This window comes from Euleptes europaea, chromosome 7 (assembly GCF_029931775.1).
Source record: "Euleptes europaea isolate rEulEur1 chromosome 7, rEulEur1.hap1, whole genome shotgun sequence".
Lineage (NCBI taxonomy): Eukaryota > Metazoa > Chordata > Lepidosauria > Squamata > Sphaerodactylidae > Euleptes > Euleptes europaea.
The window spans coordinates 59,249,112-59,274,741 of NC_079318.1; the positions used below are offsets into that span (position 1 = coordinate 59,249,112).

A 25,630-nucleotide genomic window follows, 5' to 3' on the forward strand; every position below is an offset into this window, starting at 1 on the left:
CGGAGGGAGCGCGCGCGCGGCGGAGAGAGAGAGAGAGACCCGACCCAGCCCAGCCCAGCCCGCCCCTCTCAAAGGCAGGCCTCCAGGGCCCTTCCCGCCCTCCGCGGCCAGGCCCCCTCGCCTGCAGATCTGACGCGCCTGGGCTGCGTTGGCCCGCGCCGGCCCTCCCGCTGCCCAGTTGGGCACCTGGCTGAAGCCGCCGCCGGGGGAGCAGCAGCAGCAGCAGCAGCCGCCACCGCCGCCGCCAGGATGACAGCGGAGAAAGAAAAGAAGAGGTAAGGGGGACGAGGCGAGGCCGGGATGCCCCTGCAGAGCTGCTTCACCAGCCGCCCGGGGGGGAAACCGTGGAGAAATGCACGGGAACTTTCGCCGTGGCTTGGCCGCTCTCTCGGTGCACATCTCCCCCCACCCGGATTCTCCAAACTCAGCCGTCAGCCCCCAGGCAGAGTTTGGAGAGTTCGGATGGGGGAAACGGGCATCCGGAGAGCGGCAACCCCCCCCCCGTGCGTAAATGGCCCTTGTCCCCCTCTGGGGGACCTGGGACGCGCTCTTTCCGGCTTGCCCTCCGTGGCCGGGGATCTCTTGGGTTCTTCAACTTGGTTTAAATGTAGACCTGAGCGCTTCGCACGGGAGTCGGCTGGACGGGGAGGCCCCGGCGAGGCTCTCTTTCGCACTGGCATCTGATTTCGCCGCCGGGCTCTAAACCGTTGTTTGGCTGTCGAAAAGTCTGGTCGGAAAGGGGAACCGGTTGTTTGGTGGAAAGTGCCGGATTCGCTGGTTAGATAGGATATTTTTAAAGGATGGGTATTATAGGATGGGTGTGCTCCTTCCGTGATTAAGCTCATGCCCCTTCGGTTCAATCAACGAGAGGCACGCGTTAAATTTTGTCGGGACCCCTTGCATTAAAAAAACCTTTTTATGAAAAAAATAAGCCGGTGCTTGTCCCTGTCGCTGAAACTCATGGGGTTCCCCTCCGTGTCAACTGATCAGTGGAAGCTGCCGGGGATGTCGGTTCTTTAATTCTTTCGGAATGTGCGTCTGTTGTTCTTTCCCGGATCCCTGTATTTGTTCATTTCCAGTTTCTGGGCTAGTTTGATTGACACTTGAGGGATGCTCCCAAACTTGGAGGAGAAAGCCCCTTGCTGATTCCAGCGCTAATATATTAAGGGGGAAACTCCTGATATGGATTTGGTGGATGTCTGCGGGCAATACTTACAGGGACTGGACAGCGGCATCTTTTGGGGGGCGTTTGTGGGAGGACAGAACTACAGAGAGGAGGCAAAGGTGACTAGGAAGCTTTTCTGCAGAGATGGAAGAGCAATTTCCTTGACAATCTTACATCAGTCCCACCCCATGTCCCCTTGGATGGCCCACTGGGTCTCTAAAGAACTCCTCTGGGTCTCCTCAGCTTTAATCTGGGGTGCCTTTGTGCAGATTGGACTTTGCCATATTTCCTGAAAGCGTTTGTGCCTTTTTAGTTTAGTAAAAAAAGAACACTAAGGCTGTAGTCTTAGAATAAAGCAAGACTTCTGCTTTTTAAAGCTCTCAGATTTGATGGTAAGGGAGGTTATCAAATAATGCATGGTGTGGGAAAATTAAACAAGTAACACTTTAGATACTAATAAAACTTTTCCCTTTAAGGCGCTGCTGGACTCCTGTAACTTTGCTACAACTGACTGCTACCCATTAGGAATTATTAGCCTGGTGTGCAGAAAATGGCCTGAACCCGCTGCCAATCAGTTCCACTGAGTCACCCCTAAATCTTGTAACTATGGGAGGGAGATAAGTTTTCTCCCCCTCTTATAATACCAGAATTGGGGGTCGGGTGTTGCAGATTATCAGTAGAAACTGATTATCAGATTCAAGCCAGTCAGAAGGAAATACTTTTTGCACACTGTGCACAATCGACATGTGAAAATTGCAGCCACGAGATGTGCCGATGGTCACCGGCTTTAAAAGGGGACTGGACAAATTCACGACTTGTTCCAGAGCTATAGATCATGACAGCTGAATGAAACCTCCGTGTACAAAAGCAGTTGTTGTTGGGGAGGGGGGGGGGCAACCGCAGGCATGAAGGATTGTCTTAATGTCCCCTGCTTGTTGGCGGAAGGAGAGGGCATCTTATTAGCCGATGTGGGAAACAGGATGTTGGGTGGACCTTTGCCATGTTCCAGCAGGACTCTTCTGATCATGTTCTTCTCTGGAGAGAGAGAGAAAGGAATCACGGACAGACAGTGGTGGTAGTATGGGCAGAACCGTCCCTGCTCAATACAGGAGAAAAACCGGCAGCTGCAGCCCTTCCTGCCTTCTCTCCCGGTGGGAGGCTGTCCCCTGGGTGCGAAACCCAGGCTCTGTCCCAAGGCAGATTTCTAGAGGCGAAAGAAACCAGGACCCACGACTCCGGCTGCAACACCGCCTAACCCTGACTCCCTTCGAGTGGGTTCACTAGGCAGGCACTCCTTGGTTTAAGGCCATTCATGCATGGGAGGTTTTGCCTTGGATTTGCTGCTCTATGGATGCACGTTTTTCCCATCCGAATTTTCAAAGCTCAAAAGAGAGCCCCATGCAGAGTTTTGAGAATTCGGATGGGGGAAACCTGCATCTAGAGAGCTGCAAAACCTCCCCTGCATAAATGGCCTAAGACTGTAGGTCGAGGAACGGAAGGAGAAGGTCGAAACACGCTCCTCGGCCCCGATCCCCCCCCCTCTCCTTAAACTCCCCTTCAGAGCGCTGTTTCTGCCTTTCCGAGCCGTAGTCCGTCGATTTGGGTAGGATTCAAATAGTGTGTGTGTGGGGGGGGGGGTCGTAGCCACGCCTCGGAGCGGCTCCGTCGGGGGAGCGCTGGCCATAAAACAGTTCGTCCTGGGAGCGAGGGACAGAGGGCGGGCGGAGCGAGGCGGGCCAGGGCTGAGCGCTGCTCTGCGGAGCTGGGCTGAGGCTGCTGGGCGAGCGGGGTTCAGGGGCGAGAGAGCGAGCGCTCCCGTCGAGGCTTTGGGGGAGGTTGCGAACCCGTCCTGGGTGCTGATCGAGTTTGCTGGGCTCGGTGCCGGAAGGAGGCGAGTTGCTTCGGATTGCTTGCCTTGGGAGGGGTCCGGCGGGTTCTAGGAGGTTAGAGGGCTGGTCCGGATCGCACAACCCCCTTTCCCTCCGTCCCTCCCTCTCTCTCTCTCTCTCAATCTTCCCTGCTCGCCTTTCCTGCATCAACGGAGCGCCTCCCAGCCTTCCTCTGTGTCTCCTCCCTTCTCCCCTCTTACTCCCTGTCGGTTGTGCAAATGAGGAGTTTCACACAGTTCATCTGAAGGTTGAACCGCAAATAAACCCGAGGAAGACGATTCGCCTCAGTTTTCCGTATACTTGGACCACACTTTAGGCACAGCCTCAAAAAAAAAAAAACTCTTAATGTGTCTTGGTTTTAACTTTTCACTCATCTTTCCACCCTCTGCCCCTTGAAGATCTGCTTAGGATGACAAGAGAGCCAGCGTGGTGTAGTGGTCAAGAGCGGTGGTTTGCCACGGTGGACTCTGATCTGGAGAACCGGGTTTGATTCCCCACTCCTCCACATGAGCGGCGGAGGCTAATCTGGTGAACTGGATTCGTTTCCCCACTCCTACACACAAAGCCAGCTGGGTGACCTTGGGCTAGTCACAGTTCTATTAAGAGCTCTCTCAGCCTCACCTTCCTCACAGGGTGTCTGTTGTTGGGAGGGGAAGGGAAGATGATTGTAAGCCGCTTTGATTCTCCCTTAAGTGGTAGAGAAAGTCGGCATATAAAAACCAACTCTTCTTCTTCTTCTTCAAAAGAAGAGCCCTGCTGGATCAGACCAGTGGTCCATCTTGTCCTGCATCTTGTTTCATATAGCGGCCAACCAGTTATCCTGAAGAGCATAGAGGCCAAGGCCTTACTCTGAATGCAGAGGTTTCCTTTAATCCACAGAACCATGGAGTGCTTGATTTGGGGGGGGGGGCATTAATAGTGAATATAAATTACTATGTGATATCTAACACATTCACACCAATCCAAACCATGTTTGATTACTAAATACAGATTTTAATGTAGTTTTACTCACTGAAATCAGTGGGAGTTCTTAACACTGGCTGAAACATACCCAATGGGCGTCCCCATCTTATCCTTCTGTAAAAGGATGATTTAAGAGGGAAAGACTGTAGCAAAGCATTTATTACATACATATATCGGTGATTTGTTACATAAATGTTTATTCTAGTTACAAGGTTGGCGCATAACAAACAGTGCTGTATCTTGGTATGAGTGAGAAATCGTGTAGCTGGGAAATCTGGTAAAGTTCAGTATCAAAATTTCTTATAGGCAGTGTTAATATTGCAAAACTAAGGCCAGATAAAGCTATAAGGTTCATTTAGAGAGCCAGCGTGGTGTAGTGGTTAAGGTGTTTGACTAGGATCTGGGAAATCCAGGTTCTAATCCCCACTCACGGCATGGAAACTTGCTGGGTCACATACTCTCAGCATCAACCTTGGCAAATACTTGGATGGGAGACCTCTTAGGAATACCAGGGGTGTGATGTGGAGGCAGACAATGGCAAACCCCCTCTGAACGTCTCTTTCTTTGAAAACCCTGTGGGGTTGCTATAAGTCAATTTGTGACTCGATGACAAAAACACACACAAGGTTCATCTATTATTTTTTACATAGTTCCATTTGCAATGATTGACTTGTTCCTATGCAGTTTGCAATCATTTCCCAGGGTTTAATCCTCTGTTATTATGATTGATTGTGTGTGTTCTTTTGGAGTCTACTATTAGTTAAACCATAACAAGTATAGGGATGCAGAGATGGAGGTTTTGTAATATTGTAGCCAACATAGTTTTTATTTAGAAAAGGTAGTCAAGTAATACAGTCTGTTGTTGATCTGCCCGTAAATCGATTCAGCAATAATCACAGCCATCAATTCCAGTTTATATATCTTAACTAGGGTTGCCATCAATTACTGCTCTGGCTATCCTCACCCCCTCCCGGGGCTTCCAGTTGCTACCTGAATTAATTTTAGATGAGGTGGTGTTGGAGAAGTTTTTGGAACACCTCAGTGTACTGGACAGTGGGCTATTCTATATTTTGACACCTTTATGTAAACATCTGCAATATGTAGCAATCCACAAAGCCACGATGTACTTTACCAATGTATGAGTTAGTACACCATATGCTGTTTGTTCTACCATGTTCTTTGTTTTGTTTTTGTAGTACTATTGGTATTCTGTCCAGATAACGAACTGTTGTGCAATATTCATAACATGCCATCCATGTCATTGTGTGAGTTAGGTGCATAACAATGCAATCCCAAGAACATGTTCCTGAGAGTAAGCCCCACTGAATATACCTGAGCAGGATTCTGAGTAGACCTTCTTAGGATGGCACTGTAAAACCTGTATCTGTATAAGGGCTGGGTGAATGCCTTTGCAAAGGGTCAAACACACACACACACACACACACACACACACTACACAAAAGGGCCACATCCACTTAGAATGAGGAGCTAGTGGGATTCCTTGCATTAATATTGAGTCACAATGATTCTACAGGCACATAACATCATTCTTTTCCCTCACTGAAGTGGACAAGGCTTAGAAGTGCTTAACTTTGGTACAATCAAGTCAAAACTCTCCGGGTATCTATGTGTGCATGTTTGGTGTGGTCTGCTGCGGAGGATGAATAGTCATTTTATAAACTGGTATAATGTGATGGGAAATAGCTTAATATTAAGGTCACAGTTCCAATCTCAGGTCAGATCTGATTAAACTTATTATTTATTTATGTATTTTCATTTACTTTATTTATATCCTGCCTGTCACTCCAATGGGGACCCAAAGTGGCTGACCTCATTCTCCTCTCCTCCATTTTATCCTCACAACCCTGTGAGGTATTTGACTGTCCGCACTGAGCTGTGGCTCAGTGGTAGAGCATCTGCTTGGCATACAGAAGGTCCCAGGTTCAATCCCCGGCATCTCCAGTTAAAGGGACCAGGCAAGTTGGTGGTGTGAAAGACCTCTACCTGAGAACCCTGGAGAGCCGCTGCCAGTCTGAGTAGACAATACTGACTTTGACGGACCAAGGGTCTGATTTAGTATAAGACAGCTTCAAGTGTTCAATGCAGACTATATGTCATGTACTGAAGTTTATTGCTCACCATAAAGGACTCAATAATCCTCCCAGTGTTAATTCTTCTCATAAGGGAACTGTAAACACAGGACTTACACCCTTCTACTCCCATTGACATCTATGGGCTTTGAAGGGTGTAACTCTGCTGGGGATATTGATACTGCAGTTTTTCTAAGTGCTCAGAGTGTTCTGCATACATTCTATCAGCAATCCTTAAAAAACCTATTCCCCCCATCCATATTACAGGTAAGGAGCTGAATGCCGTGCCTTCATTTATTGAGTCAATCCAACTCATGTTAGGTCTCCTTCTTTTCCTGCTGCCATCAACTCTTCCTTGCAGTATTACCTTTTCCAGTGAGCTTTGTCTTCTCATGATGTGATGTGTCTGGTTAGGGCCCTAGAATATTCTTAAATAAAAGATGCCAGCTGGGGCTCAGTGAGGAATCATAAGAGGGGGAAATTATTTAGAATTTTTACCCTCCAAAATCTCCCCATTCAGGACCTCTGTAGCTGCTGGTTTTCCTCCCCTGCTGCTTTTCCCATGTGACAGACTCACAGTGCTCACAACATTCTGCCCCTTCTGAAGAATTTTCAGCCCTCCTTAGGCTCATATTTTACTGTTTCCCTTTTGGTTAATTTATTATATTATTCTGCATAACTGGGAGATGGCTAGAGAGCCTTACCGTGTCTATGGGTGGCCGTGTTGTGTTTACTATTGGGTTCTTTTGATGGTGAATTTTTGATGGTGTGGAGGGGCCATCTAGTACAGAAAGGCAAAATCATGAGAATACATTGAACATGTTTAGTTATGTAATGTTAGCTATTGTCTAGTCCCTAACTATAATGACCGGATGTCTAGGACTTCTTGGGACGGATTTCCTATTTTCCTTTTATATGTGCTCTTCCAGTATTCTGAGAATATCTTATTTGAATTGTTGAAATATCTTGCTTTTTCACTTAGTTCCATTGTGTGCTTAAAAAGTAATTAAGCCTTTTGTTGTTGATGTTATCAAAGGTATTTACAAGGCCAAGTGGATTATTGTTTTGTCTGTTAAGAACAAAGCATTAATTTTGGTTTGTTAAACATTCAGTGTCATGAATGTTAGTTGGAGCGTAAAGAATTTGATTCAGTAACTCTTTGCATTATTAGTGCTATTATTTGGGAAGGGGAACTTCTCCTTGATGGACATGGATGAATTTTTCCAGTGCTCATGACATCTTAACTGGGAACACAAATTACTGCAAATAAAAAAGTTTGTGTAAGTAAAAGGAATAGTCTGATAACACTGAGTCAGAACCTGGCAACCATGACTGTTGCTTTGTTTGTATTTAGTGAAGCTGCTCTTCATTTTGTTCAATATATTTGTTATAAGCCAATATCTGAGCAGTCGTGTGTTTCTGGATGAGTTGACACAGGAAGAATGAAGATGGTGCAATGTAGATGTATTTAAGCACAAGCAAACAGGCCTGTATCTGCCCCAACCCGAAGTAAATCACAATCCCAATTTTGACAAAGTGGCAGGTAGAGAGAGAGGAGAGAAAGGGAGGAAGTAGTGATCAGAATACATACAACTGCAGTTGCATATAATGTTTATTTAAGAGTTTGGCATGGCTCTTCACAGAAGAACTGCCACTTTAAGAGACTGAATTATATTTATTTATTTTATTGCAGTTTTACCCTGCCCTCCCCAGCCCAAAGGCTGGGCTCAGAGCGGCTTATACTTGGCTGAAGTCTCTTGCATGCAGGTTTGTACAAAGGGATGTTGTAATGGTGGTAGTGAAGCTACTGGCATTAATTGTCAGATTCACTCTAATACCATAGTGGGGTACATGGAGCATGGTCTTTACCTGCTGTTGGCTGAGCCAGTCAGATATTGCAGATAAGTAGGGCAGCGAGTGTGGCTGAGAAAGACTCCTCCTGTCACAGTAGACAGTTCTGGGGGCCAAGTGGTCTCATTCATCTTAAGATCATAAACTCTTGAGTAATGTCATTTCTGCCAGTAAAAGCACTAAAGATCCTTCTGCTGTGGGAATCGATGTTCTTATTAGAAATGAAATCTTTGTTGTTACCTCATTTTCCTCTAATCTCAGTTGAGCAGGATTAATTGGGCTTGAATACTACCTTGTGACTGGCAAGAATGGGTTAAAGCAATGAGGTGCGCATTTTGATTTGCTTTAGTATTCACAATTTAGGGTGGACTGAAAGTGGCCATTATATTTCATTAGTAGGCTTGGCAAATTTTCACAGCTTCATTCAGTCAGAGTTGCTAATCCCAAGTTCTCTGACATGGAGCTCAGGGGTCGGCAAACTCATTAGTCAAAAGAGCCAAATATCAACAGTACAACGATTGAGATTTCTTTTGAGAGCCAAATTTCTTAAACAGTGTACCTACCTATATAGTTTAAGTTTATTAACTTAATAAACTTTAATTAAAGTTTTAAATCTTAATTAAACTATAAGTACACTGAATAAAACTTGATATCATACTTAATAGTGATCTTATTTATTGATAAAAATTAAATTGTAAGTCCCTGTCATTTCCCCCTCCACGTCCGGAGTCCTCGTCTGGAGACCTGGTCTACCGCCATAAAAGCCTATTGGTAGACCTGGCCTCCGGCTGAGTCCCATTGGGAGGTCAGGTCTACCCATTGGCTTTCTTGGCAATAGACATGGCTTCCGGAGGCCCATAGAAGCCAATTGGTAGACCTGGCCTCTGAAGGGGGACTTTTTCACCCTCCTCGGAGTCCAGGTCTACCGCCAAGAAAGCCAGTGGGTAGACATGGCCTCCCAATGGGACTCAGCTGGAGGCCAGGTCTACCAAAGGAAACCCGCCACGCCCAACAGCTGATAGGCAGGCGGGGGGGCAGGAACTGCCGAGCCGCCCGCCCAGCAGTCGCGCGGCTAGAGGGGAGGGAAGGCTTTAGCCTCCCAACCATTGAGGGCAAGGGAAAGGGGGACCCGGCCATTCTCCACGGCGGGGGGGGGGAGAGACAGCGCGCCCGCTTGCCTGCTCTCTCTCTCTCTCTCTCTCTCTCTCTCTCTCTCTCTCTCTCTCTCTCTCTCTCTCTCTCTCTCTCTCTCTCTGGCGTGCCGGCTCCGCAGCCCGGCTGCCGGCACAAGCGGGAGCGAGAGCAGGGGCTCCGAACCAAGTTCAAAGAGCCGCACTCAACAGCCCAAAGAGCCGCATGCGGCTTGGGAGCTGCAGTTTGCAGACCCCTGCTGTAGGATAAGGGGTGTGCTTGGGTTTGGAAATGGCTTGGACTGGCCTCTTCAAAATTGTAGCTGAGTTAGAAACTTTGGAGCTGTGGTGCTGCTGCCCAAAGTGAATGGTTAAAGATATATTATTGTAATTTTTTTTGTCTGAGGAATTTATAAACCATTATTTGCAAATAAAGTAGCCCATTTTTTTTAAAAAAAATTAACCATTATATCTGCATGCCATGTTTGCTGCATCAACAGCCTGAAAGAAATACTAAGCTCTTTTTAGTTACAAAGCAAACAAACAAAACCCTTACCTGGTCACCTGGAGGCAATTTTTATTTGCTACAGATGAGTATATGAGTCACTATTTACAAGACTGAACTCAAATGCTGATTTTGAGAATGTTTTCTCCCTTCACTCCAGTTACCGCACTCAACCATGGAATCTTTGCATTTCTGTAATAATTGTGGCCAATATTCCAGGCCTGCGCCATGGGTAAATGCTTGTTTTGAAGCCTCTGCTGCTTTCACATTATCAGCACAGACCGCTTCTCACTGTGCTGCATGACTGCCACACCGTGCTCCATGTCACTTGTGCCTGAATTGCAAGAGGCTATGTCATTATTCATCACTCTTATCAGTAACATGGGAAGAGCATTCTGCTGAAAATGGGTGGAGCTCTATCAAACCTATGGCACAAATAACTTAAGTATCTGTGTTCTTTCTATAATGCTTTCTGTGCACTACAACAGAAGAGAAAATAGTGACAGAGAAAACACAGGTGTTAAATTAATCCTATAGATCAGGAAAAATAACACTGCATGTTCACTCACATCTTCAGTCTGTGCAAGTTTTTCTTAAGTGGGTTGGATCTAAGAAACAATCAGCAGAGGGTACTTATCAGTGCAGATTTCCCCCCACCTTTCTGAGAAGCTGATACTGGGGGTTGTATAGCCTGCATGGATGAAAAGCCATGCTACCTGTGGGGCTGCAGTAAGAATTGGGAGCCAGGTGAAATGATGCATATTTATTTTTATTTATATCTTGCTTTTCTCCCTGATTGGGGAGCTGTTAACATAATTTCATCCACCAATTCCTCACAGCAGCAACCTTGTGAGGGGAGGTTAGGCTGAAAGGTTGTGATGGGCCCAAGGTCACCTGGCAGGCTTCCATGCCTGAGTGAGATTTGAACCCAGTCACCACAAGGCCCTAGTCTGACACTCTGTTATGCCGCACCAGATTTCAGATTTAGACAAATGGAGCCATTGTGGCTAGAAGAGGCAATTCATCCAGTTCCCCTTCCATTCTACAGCACATTGGGTGTGTGTTTTTCATCCCCCTTAGGAGGGTTGTGCATGTTGATAAACCTGAACTGAAAATAAACCCAAAATTAGTAAATTTCGGGGTTTGGGTTTACCTGATACCAAAGCCTGGGGATAAAGCTGAAACTGAATAGGCAATTCCCAAAAAAGCCGAATAGATATTCAGCTTTTCGAGTTCGGCTATTTGCTCAGAACTTTCCCCCTTTTTCGTTCTTTTGTTTGACTGGTTTTGTTAGGACCCCATAGTTGGGGCCCTTTTGAGATGGGGATTGTGTAATTGTAGCCCGCTTGGTTTGACCGATGTTCCAGGTATATCACCCAGAAGAGTCATTTAAAAGATGGGGCTCACCCAGTCATGTCCGGAGGGATATACCCTCCAACTAAAAAGAGCCAGCTTCAACAGCTACTGACACCACCAGGCTTCCGAAGGTGATTTCTTCATCCACGTGGATGAGCCATCTCTTTCAGACAGCCCCCATGGTCAAGACTTCGGCTGGCTCTGATCTCACCCCCTAAAAAACCTGCTTTCCCAAAGAAGGTTGCCCCGAGTGGAGGCTTCCTTTCCCCTCACCGTGACCATCTCTTGAAATCAGATTTTTGATGACCATAATAAAGGACTTTTCACAGGATATTTCCCACCAAAAGAAATGTTTATTTCTCTTGCGTTTAAATCCTTTCCCTCCGTTTGGAAGCTAATTTGCATGGGCATCATGCAAAGTGTCCCAGAAACGAAGTCAGCCCCCAGGCTTTGAGGCACCAGCCTGGAATCAGCTCTTTTTGCCAGTCCTCAGCAACGCTGAACTTTTGAACCTGAAAACTGATGGACTGCTCGGCTTGCAAATGCCTGCAGGATGGGGTCAACCCCTTTATGGGCCCATAAAATTGGATCCCCTGTCCCAAAGTTCACCAAACGGGTGACCATCTAAGGAGAGTCCCTTGCAGCCAAACTGCAAATTTGGGGACTCTACCTCCAAAAAGTCGCCCCAGGACCTTTGGAAAAAATCCCCGTAGACTATAATGGATTTAGTTTTTTTGGTAAAACCAAAAATAAGCTGAATACCCATATTTACCAGCATGGGTATTTAGCTTATTTCGGGTTTACCATGGAGGGAAATCAGGTTCAATAACCCCGAACCTGAAATTTACCTAAAGTTTTTTTTTTGCACAACCCTGCGCCCTAGGTCCCAGGATCAACATTTCAGGCATCTCATGGTGTTGCTAATGGAAGGGAGGGCAGGAGAAAACCACATATTTATGTACTCTTGGGCTCATACTCACTTGATATAACAGAGTATTTGTCTGTCTGAGTTGTTGGGCATACATACCCTTGATTGCTCTTTTTTTCCTTGCTAAATCCTCAGAGAGTTTCCTGCCGACACTCCTGTAAAGTGTGTGAAATCTAGAGATGATCTGGGCACTTGAAACAATTACTTTGAGCACTGTGTACTGTCCCTCAGAGCTCTTGGTTTCTTGGTTTACCAAGGAGCTAGAGGCGATGAAGTAATCTAGCAGACAGATCACAAGCAGAGAAGATCTGTGGATGAATACAATGGAACACAGGCTAGAGCCTAATCTGTGTCTGGGGATGGCAGCCAAGTGTGTTGCCTTCTCTGCCATGATTGCATCTTCAAAGCCATCCTGCTGAGCTGTTCTCAAGGATGAGGGAGCTGTTCCATCTCACCCCTAATGATGTAAACTCGGAACATTAGGAAGCTCACTGTGACACTTTTTCTGGACGTTTTACAGATAAATTTGCAGCAACTCCACTGATTCAGAATAGCATAATCTCTCTGTCCAATCACAATTGGGTGAATTCCAGTTATTGCGGTCCAAGGATGTAGACAAGCTGCTTGAAGGAGTCCAGCCTTCTGCTTCAGTACTCAACCTTTGCAAATTTTTGAATTGTCACCTGTAGCTGGACAGGATTGCCTGGGTGAGTCTAGGTGTTGGTGAATTCTTCTCTGAAGGCGGGATAGTGCTGACTACATTGAATTATGAAATCTTCTCTGAAGAAGTTGTCCCTGACCCTGTGGTATATTTATTGTATACATTACAATGGAACGGTCTGCTTCGCCCTTTATATTTATATTAGTTGGTTTAGTCTTAAGGGGTGGACTCTCTACTTAGTTCTGTTTGCTAGCTACAAGTGTAGACTGCATGAGCTCCCTTGTTCTGAAAACAGTTGTTCCCTTCCCTGTATCTCTTTGTTAATAAATGGAAGTTGCTTTGAGCACAACAGTCTCTGCTGTATTAGTCTAAAAGAAGGGACCTGAGTGAGTATCCTAATCCTGATTTACAAGTGAAAGGACAAGGACAAAAAATAATTTAATAACCATTGTGTGGTGGCAAATGTTTTCTTTGGGGGCAAAGTAATTGAGTGAGTGGTGGCTGAGAAACTCCAGGCATTCTTGGGTGAGACACATTACCTGCCTCCATTTCAGTCTGGTTTCAGGCCTTACTTTTAATGATTTTTTTTCTGGGGAAAAAACAGGGGGATTGAGGAGTCAACCTACTTTGAAAGTGCTGGTTTGCCACGTATGGAGGTCTATTAGATCCATCTCTGCAGATGGAGACCCAAATCACAACTGCTGCGAGTGTTATGTTAAGCCCGTTTCTGGATGAAGTGTTGTCCCTGGACCAGGAGACCTGACTTCATTTCACCACTAAGCCATGAAGCATTTTGTTCTACTCGCAGCCTAACCTACCTCATAGGGCTGCTGAGAGGGTAACATGGGATAATGGAACCCAGTGCAGGACACCTTCGGCTCCTTAGAGGGAAATCAGTGCAATATTTTCAAAAAGTTTACTTCCCCTTGTCATCTCACTCTTGCTGCTGCAACATTATCACAAAGACCCCTCTTTGCCTTTCAGCAGCCAGGATAATCATGGGCTTTTCCGCTCAAGTCTTGTGCTCCCGGTTGGCTTCTGAATTCCATTGTCCTCCCGCCTTAGACAGAGCATGATCAACCCCCTTTTTTAGTTCTCTAGTTGTTCGGAGCTCAGGAAAAAGTCAAATAAATACCAGGACCGGTAAATGATATTGTTTATAATGGAGGAGAGAAACTGATTCAGTATTGATAGGGCTGCCAGCTCCAGGTTGGGAAATACGTGGAGATTTTTGGGGCGGAGCCTGAAGAGGGCGGGGTTTGGAGAGGGGAAGGACTTCAGTGCCATAGAGTCCAATTGCCAAAGTGGCCATTTTCTCCAGGTGAACTGATCTCTCGGCTGGAGATCAGTTATAATAGCAGGAGATCTCCAGCTCCTACCTGGAGGTTGGCAACCCTAAGTAGAGAAGCAAACTTGAACAAAACCCAGTGCGGAAAAACTCCTTGTAAATGTGATTTATATCCAGTGAAACAAACAGCAATAGTTTCACTGAAGTGTTTGGATGTTTTTTTCTTTTCAATTCCCCCTCTGAACTTCAAGCTGGTCTTGGGAGGACTGAATGTTCAAAGCAGCCTTCATAGGTGAGGAACTGCAGTGCAGAAGCACTGGATTAAATGAGTTTACAGTGTCATCCTAAACCAAGTTATAAACCATTCTAAGCCCATTGAAGTCAGAGGGCATAGAAGTGTATAACTCCTTTTAATATTGCACAATTAGAATGCACAATTGTGCACTTAATGTCTAGGCAAACATTTGTTGTCTGAAATAAAGGAAGTCTGAAGGTCATATTTTTAAGGGGTTCTGAAGTAGTGGCTGTAAATGAAATTGTGTCCTAGTTAACGAAAATGGGTTGCTTTTGATTAGGTTAGTCAAACATGCTGGCAGCACTAAAGGGTGCATGTTCAGTGCACTTTTAATTTTAAATAATGCACTGCTTATTCTCACTCTCATCTTGTATGGAAAATCCCAGGGCAATTCTCAAAATATTCAACCTTCAGGATAACACTATTATTTGTTATCAATAAAATCTCACAGCCATATGTATTCACGATTAGATTACGCTCCAAGTAAGCAAGCCCTTGATGATATCAATCCCATTAACTTTTTTTCAGTATTTTGAAGATCCTGGTGGTACATTCGAAATGTGGATTTTTATTTGCACTGAATAAAAAAAAGTTTTTAATACCAACTCAAAATGTAGCCTTTGCTTACCTTGTGGGTATTTCCCACAGTACTATAAATGGGCAATACTTTCAGCCACAGCTAATTTGTAGCCGTCTACTTGCACAGATTTCATAATTTTCATGGCACTTTTGGTAGCATGAAAAATGCCCGTGAACAGTTGATGAACATGATAGTGTTGAGAAGAAGAAAAAAATGAAAGAGGGGTGGGGTGAACCAAAATGCAACTGAAAATTTAAGTCAAGTCTTCAAAAAGAGGGATGAAAATGGCGCACAATGGAAATTGCACCCAGTAAGAGTGTGCAACGGAATCTGAATAGAATCAAGGACAGTAAATAGTACCCTGAGAGCAAGCGTGTTGTAGCGGTTCAGAGCAGGGGACATGAAGTCAGCTGGCTGACATTGGCAAGCCACATTTATACAGTTCTCTCAGAATTCTCAGCTCACATGGAGGCAGACATTGGCAAGCCACATTCGAATGTCTCTTGCCTCTTGCCTTGAAAACTTTATGGGGTCACTATAAGTCAGCTGTGACTTGATGGCACTTTCCACCACCACCACCAAATCTCCCATGAGTTCGCATAGGTCCTTCTCTTGTTGTTGGTTTCTTAATATTACCATAGACTGTGTCACAATGAGAGCATTCTGTTCAATCATGTGGTTCCTCTTTGTGTAAGCATGTACTAACCTGAAGGGTGAAAAAAAGAATTGGTGGATTTTTGTTGGGAAATTTAATATTGGTGTCTTAAGTGTTAGTCTTTGTTTTCCATGGGAGGAAAAATGTTAACCTTTGCGGAGCCTTTTTGAAATAACCACAATGGGAGCACAAAATCCTATTGTTTTGAAACTTGCATTTATTCGTTAACAGTAATAGCATAATGTAGAAGGGTAGCGCTCAGGTGACAGGTCTACTTTCCTCTTCATCAAATGTTCTGGTTGGTATAGTAGCTCTTTGTGAGGGCTGTCTCTGTCCCAGCCATTTACTTGGGAGGTTAGGACAGCATTTCTTGTACAAGTGAGACCACATCCTCTCTTTGGTGATGGCCCTTGGATAGTGAACAGGCCAGATAATGTCAGTGATAGGAGAAAGCCCTTCCTCTCTACAGCACGTTCATATAAGGAAGCAGAGGACCTCTGCCCTTGAGTTAAAAAATTCATTGCTTTCCTTGGCAAGAGAATTTGTGGTGGTGGAAAGCACCGTCAAGTCACAGCTGACTTATGGCGACCCCGTAGGGTTTTCAAGGCAAGAGACTTTCTTTCTTTCCTAGTCAGATATTTTGGGTGTTTATGGGGGTTACCACACTTGTATTCCCAGCAATATATTAAGAGTTTGAAAATGTTATAAAAAATACTGTTCGCACTTTCTATGTATTCCCACCGATGTATTAAGAGTTTGAAAACATTATAAAAAATACTGTTCGCACCTTGTTTGGCTCCTTTAGCTGTGAAGACATTTTCCAACCATTTATTAGCCGTGGTATCCAAAAATCCTTTTAAAGCGATGTTTTTTGTAACATTTTCAAACTCTTAATACATCGCTGGGAATACAAAGTGCGGTAACCCCTCATATCTGTTTGTATTATCTCAAAATGCTATTTCCCCCCCAAGAGTGTAGCACACAGAGAAATGTAAAGTCATTCTTTTGAACATTTTCCTTCAACTAATAATTTTCCTCCTTTCAGATTTGTGATTCTTAACTAGGGTGATCTACAAATTTGGATGGAAAATGGGGGGGGGGCATTTGGGTCTCCAGGGTTTTAAACAGCCCCTTCTTCCCACTTCCAGTTTCTGATGGCCAGCAGAAGATTGTTTTAAAATATAGCTCTCAGTAAATAGCCATTGGGAACAAGGGTCTCATTGAATGTATGCCTGAGATCTGCATATTGTGTGCAGATATCATAAATATACCTATATAAATAAAGTTGCATTGTCTGGGGACATTCCAATTAGAATGTTGCATAACTGGTGCATAGTAGTGGAATAAAGGTTAAGAACCACTGTCCTATGTGATTCAGTTTCCAGAGGTACTTGTGGACCTTTGTGATGTTTTAGATAATGACAAGACCATTTGTTTCATCTTTGTCTTACAAGGTAGTTCTGAAGGATCAGTCTAAAGTTCTCAGTAATCATTATATCTTAATGTGGAGTGGGGAGGTTCAGTCTTCTTGGAGAAACACGTGTGTTGGGATGCTGTTTTCAGTTTTACCACATTGCCTGGGCTTAAATTCTAAAACTACTGTTTTGGTATGCCTCTCTTTTATATAGCCCGTTTGCATAATCCACTTTTCCATTTACATTTACAACTACCAATAATTAATCATGGTAATGACTCATAATAACCAAGAAGGTGTGGTTGAAGTATGAGACTTATACTATCTTACAATCTATGATGTTACTTTTCCTTCCATTGTCACCTCCTTGTGTGTCCTCTACTAATCAACATGTAATTTTCAGTGCTTTTTTATGTCACGTCTGAAGGTAATATCTACCGTATGTAGAGTTGGAAACCATTGCCTCAGTCTATGCCAAAGAATTAAAGCACACTGTATTTCAGAGATGACTCTGTTGTTGTGATTGCTTATTGGCTTGGATGCCAGCAGTGTGCTTTAATTTAAGTCCACCTTCCAAAGGAGGCATTTTCTCCACGGGAACTGATCTCTGTAGTGTGGAGATCAGTTGTCATTCCAGGAGACCTCCAGGCCCCAACCCTATCTGTAGGTCCCTAGTTTGTTCTGTTTGGATTTGGAAGCCTGCTTTACAGAGCAAGCACAAACTATAGATTGCTCTTAGAGATTGGAACAAGCCATAAAGGTTACAAACAAAACACCAAGTTCCAGAGAAGAAATTTAGTTGGTTTGTTTTTGTTGCTTTGAAGGAACTGTATCTTGACAATGTATATTTCTTAAAATTATGAAAGCATTGCTAGGCAGTTTCACTGGTGAATTTAAAGTTTTCATCCTGTTTCCTAAGTATGTAAAGTGCCTCAAATGGAAGCTAGGCCATTAAATAGGAACCATTTGCAGTGTTGTTTGTCTACAAAAAAACAAGAAATACAAAATAACAAGAAGGGATTCAACCCCCAAATGGCTGCAGATGCGTGTCTTCTGAAACATCAGATAATCCAGATTTAAACCCTTAATAGTCAGAATACAATCTGTTTGTTCCGTCCTCATGTCTTACCATTGCATTTTACAAAGATACATATCTTCAGCAATTCTCCACCTGCTTTTAGCAAGGAAATGCTGGGCCAAATGTAAACCCCATACTGTCTTTTTGTTTAATGGGATTGTGTAGGTCCTTTTCCATTTACTGTTCTGGATGGAAGGAAGATAAACCTCATTTGAATGAATTAAGCAGCTTTTTTTTTTAATTTGCTTGTATTTGATCCAGTTACTTTGGAATTAGTGAACTGGAAATATATATGTGTGTGTGTGTGTGTGTGTGTGTGTGTGTGTGTGTGTGTGTATAAAACTAGAAAGTTACTTTGTCATCAAAATGAGAACTTTATTCCCAACAATTCCGTGGCAGCCTTCCAGTTCTGAAGGTCCTGTATTGTTTTGTTTTTCCTGGCAGACTAGGGTTTTTTTCAGTTAGTTTGGACTGAAATTGGTATGTACTGAATTCACCTTGTGAATGGTTGTACCCAGGTGGGTTGATGTGTATTGAGGTCATCTGGAGAAGCCCTCTGTGGTCCCTTGCATTCAGAATTTCAATGGGTGGCCTCCTTGGTGGTGGTACCTAGGCTTGGGAATGTCTTCTCAGGTGACACTTGTTTGGCATTTGATAACTTCTCATAAATTAATTTAAAACTATTATGTTTAACTGGGCTTTTATTCTGCTTTAAATGTTGACATAAACTAGCTGTAATCTCAGCGGCTCTATTAGTTTTATTTACTTTGTTATGTGCTATTTATACTGCTGCTTCTGCAAACATTGTGACCATGTTTTGTGATTCTATCATTTTGGAACATATTGTTTTTATTTGTGAGATGTATTTTAATTGATTTTACTAATGTCAGCTGCTTTGCAAGTGGCAGAAAAGTGGTGTGTGTATATAAAACAAATAAAAACTGGGCTGCATGTTGTAATCTTGGCATAGATGGAACCATTTGCAATGGGGAATTTCAGCCTAAATTGACTGTTGGGGGGGGGGGGGCAACTGCAGTAAATGTCATGTGATCAGTATTAAGCTGTATTTTTAAAGATAATGGTGGGGTTATAGCCAAACAGATTTGTAGTATCCTGCCTTAGTATTACTGTGGGTATTTTTTTCAACGTACTTTGTTACCGGCCTTTGTAAAAATGGAGCATCTTGTTGGACTGAAACCAAAATCAATTTTGTTCTTTGCTGTAGCTTAGATCAAAGAAAAGCATGCATTCACACAAAGTTTCATGAAGAGTTTTTAATTTTTTTAAGTAGTACCTAGGAGGCAGTTTATAATTTATTCAAGCGGCACTCTCTTTAAGTATCTTACTTAAAAAAAAATAACTCAAAAGCAATAATGTATTGTACAGTCATTTTACTTTTGACATATACTTACTTAAACTCATCCCTAAGGATGTTCCAGTAAAGACAGGAAAAGGGAAACGTTCTATGCTATCTCTATATAGAACTCTTTTCTAGCACTCGTCTTCATGTTGGTGTGGCCCTTACCAAACAGTGCCCCATTATGTCACTGTTTATTTGCATAATTGAAAGCATCTCCCTCACATGTTAACAGTACTGTGCATTTGAAAAGCTAGAATTCTATTCTAGGCTCATCCTTGATATGAGCTTTGCACATTGAGGAAGTATTCTAATGCAGGAGAATTTCTCCAAAACAGGTGATTCCCACATTGACATTGTATGACTGTATCATGTGTCTGCATGCGTATTGACATCCCCTCTAGGTGTGCTACTTACCTCTGTTCAGTATTGGTACGTACAGTTATACTATTCACTCTAATACTAAAAACATTACTTGGAAGTGTCTACCACGGTTCTTCTAAGTAAAAGTATTTGAACAACATAAAAGAGGATAGAAGTTTGGATTTTTTATTTAGAACTTTATTTAGAACCTTTATATGCTGCTTCTTTAGATACCTTGGCTCAAGGCGAAGATTTTAACAACATCCCTATAAATCGGGGGGAAATGCAACTGTAAATCATTTCAATATTTAGCATTTGATTATATCCAGTTCTGAAGATAGATACAGTATTGTATCAGGTTATAAGAGGCAGGCTGGGCACTTGCCCTGGGCCCTGCACTAGGAGGGAGAGCTAACAGCTGATGGGCACGATATACATTGTGACTTACTGAAGAATCCAGTGTATAGGATGAAACATCTGATAGTGTTTTCATCTATCTATATATCTAATTCATAAGTGTGACTCCTGCCTGTGGATACTTAGATCCGCAGATAGAGGACACACTTCCCTTTAACAGGCTTTTCTGCAACCTTTGGCTGTCTCTGACCCCCACTAGCCCAGATGCAGTAGCTCTGGACCAGAAGGGAGACAAGAGCATGGCAGCCTCAGTGGGCAAGCCCAGAGCAACTTCGGGCTCGCCCGATCAGGCCTGTGGGGAGGGGGTGGCCTCAACAGGGTGTGTGGGGCCTGTGGGGCGGAGTGGCTGGCGAGCTCAAAACAACTCCGGGCTCACCCAGTTGTGGGGGTGGAGTGGGTGAGCCAGGAATTGTAATCAATTTCATTAAAAGATATTGATTAAAACCCAGTATTTTTTTTAACAAAATAGCCTACCATAAAAATATACACCAGCATAAAAACAGACCAGAGACAGCTTAAAATACATTTTCAGACTAAAATAGTGTTAAAAAGTCAATCCTTTAATTAAACGCCTGGGTGAGCAGAAACATTTTGGCCTGGTGCCTAATGAAAAGCAACATAGGTGCCAGGCCTGCATCAAGGGGAAGGGCATTTTGCAAGTGGCATGCTGCTAAAGAAAGCCCTGTCTCTTGCTGCCACCAGTTTCACCTCTGAAGGTGAGGAGCACAGGGCTTGTGGTATGTATTGCTCAACTAAGTTTCCAGTTGCGCTGATCACTCCCTGGGAGTTTCCTTTGAAAGTAACTTCTTTGCTGGATTAGGCAAAAATCCATCTAGGCCAATATTCTGTTTAAATTGGTGTCAGATGCCTGTTGAAGACTACGTCAGTGTATTAAGGTGATGGGCATTCCAGCATTTGGATCTTGGTGGTATACTACGACTAATAAAGGAGGTTCCATTTAGCTAATGTGGTTATTAGCCATTGATAGGTCTATCCTCCGTGAAAGTGTATAATGCCATTTTAAAAAGCAATTAAACTGGTCCCATTACCACATCTTTTAGCAGTGAGTCCCATAAACCAGTTGTGCCATGTGTGCCAAGTATTTCTTTCATCTGGACGATCTTCAGCATTGCCATTAGATTTTATAATATTTTTAGGCTTAATGCAGCCGCCTAATGAAGAATTGCATAGGATTTTCACGGGTGGCTTCAGAATGTAAACTCTTCTAACTTTTCTCAACTGGAAGTGAACAATATAAGATAGTGTAGATTACATTTAGCATTTCCAAGGTTCCAACAATGTCAAATGAACCTTTTTAGCATAGTACAAGTATCAAGGGTAATTATAGTGAGGCTTAGTATCTGTTCAGTCTTTATGGAATAGTTCTCCTTAGGGTTGCCAAGTCCCTCTTCGCTACCGGTGGGAGGTTTTTGGGGTGGAGCCTGAGGAGTGCGGGGTTTGGGGAGGGGAGGGACTTCAATGCCATAGAGTCCAATTGCCAAAAATCAGTGAACTGATCTGTATTGGCTGGAGATCAGTTGTAATAGCAGGAGATCTCCAGCTAGTACTTGGAGGTTGGCAATCCTAGTTCTCATTAATCTTCATAGCAGGTGCAGATGTTGCCCAAAAGACTAGAGCAGAGCCAGGACCATCCAGAACATCCAAACAGCAGGAATTATCAAACAAAAATAATCTGGAATGCATAAAGCTTAGATGGAAAGATATCATGAAGTATGAACCAAAGCTCAAGTGTAAATTTACCAGATCTCTTTGCAAGAGAGTAATCTTCCTGACTCTGCCCTAGTATTTTGGTTTTTTGGAGGACCTCTTCCTTTGTTTTGTTTGCAAATTGTCCTCAAACAGAAAAGATATGCTGATTAGTGAAAAGAACAACTTGTGCCATCTACAAAGATGGTCTGGTGTCCAAATGGTTTGGATTGTTGACTTCCTTCTTCAAGGTTATAGACTTTGATCTCAAACTGGATTGCTTCTTCTATTTTACTAAGCGTAAACTACTTTGAGCTCCTATCTGTCGAAACAAAAAGCTCAGATTGGAGGGAATAAGTAAGTAAATAAAATTCCCCCTTAACTTGCCTGTTATGTTGAAGGCCGGAACAGAAAAAACATTAGGTTGGATCCTGCAAATCACTCCGACTAACAGACATGCTTTTCCCCAGCAGAAGGAGTCTCTTTCAATTCAAGAAATTTGCTTCTTCTGTTGGGGGAAGTTTCTTTGTTGTGCTGACTGATGGGTAGATGTAGCTGTTTACAACATGGAGACAGGCATATGTAGTTTCCCTGTTGCTGCTGAGGCTGCTAGTACAGTGCAGTGGCAATGGGGCTTCCGCATGGAGGATTTCCCCTTCTTTATATTTGACTAGGAGAGCCAGTGTGGTTAAGAGTGACAGACTCTAATCTGGAGAACTGAGTTCAATTCCCTATTCCTCCACATGAAACCTGCTGGGTGACCTTGGGCTAGGGTTGCCAGATCTCTCTTTGCCACTGGTGGGAGGTTTTTGGGGAGGAGCCTGAGGAGGACGGGGTTTGGAGAGAGGAGGGATGTCAGTGCCATAGAGTCCAAAGCGGACATTTTTTCAAGGTGATCTCTATTGGCTGGAGATCAGTTGAAATAGCAGGAGATCTCCAGCTAGTACCTGGAGCTTGGCAACCCTACCTTGGGCCAGTGACAGTTCTCAGAACTCAACCCACGCAGAGATAGGCAATGGCAAACCACCTCCCAACGTCTCTTGCCTTGAAATTCCAGAGGCAAAAGAAATGGCATGGAAGAGCAGCATTTATGCAAGGGTACTTGGCAGCCATCCATTCCAGAGACTGAGACAGATCTGTGGTGCTTCTTCCCCTCCCTCACCTTCTGAAAGTGAGGTAGTTGCTGACTTGTTGCTGACCTGGAGAGTATACCAAGTCAATTCTGAAAACAGAGCATTTGTACAAGTGAATCACACTTTAGGTAGCATCTCACGTGCCATCGTTGCCAAGGGTGGAAGAAAACCAATAGGCTCCGTTGCTTGCTTTTCTTTGGCTGAAAATCTGGTAACGCCATGGGTAAAGGCACAGAGAAAGTGGTAATTCACTGCCCGAATGTTTTTATTTTGCAAGCCACTTGTCAAAGCTAAGATAGCAGGGAGCTGCAAAAGCAACGGTCGGTCAGCAAAACTGTGATTGGAACAATGCCACACCTACAAAATATTGGATGACACTCTCCCCTCCCCACTACCAAACTGGCATTGATAGAAAGAGAGAAAGACCTGTGTTTATCTGATTTCCATCAGGTACACAACGTTCTGGAGCAAAGCCCATTGGCAAAAACTTGTGGAGCATTATCCTCAGCAGCACTAGGGACGTTCTCTGCTGAATTTGGCGCCAGTGACCGAAGTCGGCTGGTTAGCTGAAGTTCACACAGACTTCTTGCCAGGCCTGCCCAGAATGCTGTCTCCTCTGACTTCCTGTGGTCTTGCGTAATATTTCCTTGCTTGTACAACTGTGTGCAATTGGTCCAGTTGCTCCATTGTTGCCTGGTACATTGCAGAGGCTCTGTGTTGCAGACTCTCACCTGAAGATCATTCAGCAGGATAGTCCTGCTAAGTGATGTTGCCCGTGCAGATGTTTGTGTGAGGCTCCAAGCCATAAAGTGAACAATACAGGGCATATTTCAGGGCATACAACTAAGCACAAAACAAAGCTGCCGGCAACCAGCTTGTTAATTAAGAAGTCCACCCAAATAGAAAACATGGGCTGCTATACTGAGATGTTATAGTCCATTTTACTGTAATTCTGTTTTAAGCAAATATATACATAGGTTTATGTTTAAAAGCAAAACTTATGAAAAGTAGCAAAATAAAACGATCAGTTCCTAATTGGCCATGGTTACAGTGCCTGCTGATCGCCTTTTAACTACTTGAATTTCATTGATTTCAGTGATGTTTGAGTAGCTTAATTGTAGCCTATGCACATGTGTTTAGGAACAAGTCCCATGGACTTCAGAGGGGGGGATTTCAACCTTATCCTGTGCAGATTTAAACCTACTTGATTTCAATTGGATTAGCAATGCCATCCTAAAGAGAATTACATCCTTCTAAGCCTATTGACTTCAATGGACTGTAGGTGTACCTAACACTGCATAGGATCAGGCTGTGAATCTTTTGAGCCTTTGTGTTTTGTATAGATAGAGTGAAAGCATATATTCTAAAAACATTTTTAATTATACAAAAATGCAAAGTTGCAAGAAAAAAATCACAAAATATTAATCACAGTGAACCCATTCCTGAACTTACATATACTACAATTAACCCTTTTAAAGGACACAAATTAAACACTTTTTGTTCCATATTGTAATGAACATTAATAAATTCAGCAAATGGATTCCATATTAAAGTTAAAGGAGCAAAGCACCATGTGCAAGCACCAGGTTATTATTGACCCATAGGGTGATGTCACATTCTGGCGTTTACTAGGGGAACTATGTTTACAGGGTTGTTTGCCATTGCTTTCCCCAGTCATCTACACTTTACTCCCAGCAAGCTCATTTTACTGACCTTGGAAGGATGGAAGGCTGAGTCATCCTTGAGCCAGCTACCTGAAACCGACATCCGTTGGGATCGAACTCAGATTGTGAACAGAGCTTTGACTGCAGTACTGCAGCTTACCACTCTGCGCCATGGGGCTCTCTGGTTTCCATATTACTGGATTTTATGTTATGTTTGTAAAATTTATCATCTTCCTTGTGGAACAGAATTTGTAATTTTACTTTAAAACTCTTAAATTGTTTTTATGCCATTTTAGTTGTCAGAATTACATACATACATGGAAACTGACAGACGAAACACTTGGTGAGGAGAAAAAATTCAGAATAACATTTGTTTTTATGATAACAAAAAGCATGCTGTTTCTTTGATAGAATCAAGAAGGCCTAACAAGAAATGATGTAAACAAAACACAGCAAAAGGTGCGCAAAGAATCTTTAAATATTCAAACCACAATTGGTTGCTGTTTGAGCTGTTCTTGAGCTGTTGTTGAAAGCAAGGTTTGATCCCCCAAGAAGCATTTTGACGCAAAATGCGCCGGGATCATCAAATAAATACTGTTTACATGTTTGAAAATGCTGTTTACATATTTGAAAATTCTTTGTGCACCTTTTGTTTGTTTTGTTTTCACCTTTGCTGGTGAAGCCCATCTGTGCAGTTCTAACAGGCAATGGCCCTAATGAATATAGTAGAAGCTATTTCCAGCAAGCCCTGACTTGGATGGCCCAGGCTAGCCTGATCTCGTCAGATCTTACAAGTTAAGCAGGGTTGGCCCTGGTTAATACTTGGATGGGCGGCCACCAAGGAATACCAGGTTTGTTATGTAGGGGAAGGCAATGTCAAACCACTTCTGTTAGTCTCTTGCTTTGAAAACTCTACTGGGTTACCATAAGCCGGCTGCTACTTGACAGCACTTTACACATACCCATTTACAGCAAAGTTCTATGGAAATAATACTTATAAAAATTACAAGCAAGTATGTGTGTTGTTATATATGGTGTGGTCGCACGTACAGTCAGGAATCTAAAGAATTCCAGGACAAAACAGGTACAGAAGAACTTTCATTATATGGATTTTCTAGCCAAATCCATCACTATATCTTCC

At 43.4% G+C, this 25,630-nt stretch overlaps 1 protein-coding gene across 2 annotated transcripts in view; it reads left to right on the forward strand.

The window, feature by feature from the left end:
- The first annotated feature begins 237 nt into the window (after positions 1 to 237).
- EPAS1 (endothelial PAS domain protein 1) overlaps positions 238 to 25,630 on the forward strand; it is a 125,517-nt gene continuing 100,124 nt past the window's right edge. For both annotated transcript variants that reach the window (XM_056852741.1, XM_056852742.1), the window contains exon 1: positions 238 to 275. In XM_056852741.1, coding sequence (XP_056708719.1) covers positions 250 to 275 — 26 coding nt within the window. In that variant the 5' untranslated portion in view covers positions 238 to 249. The remainder of the gene's footprint in view (positions 276 to 25,630) is intronic.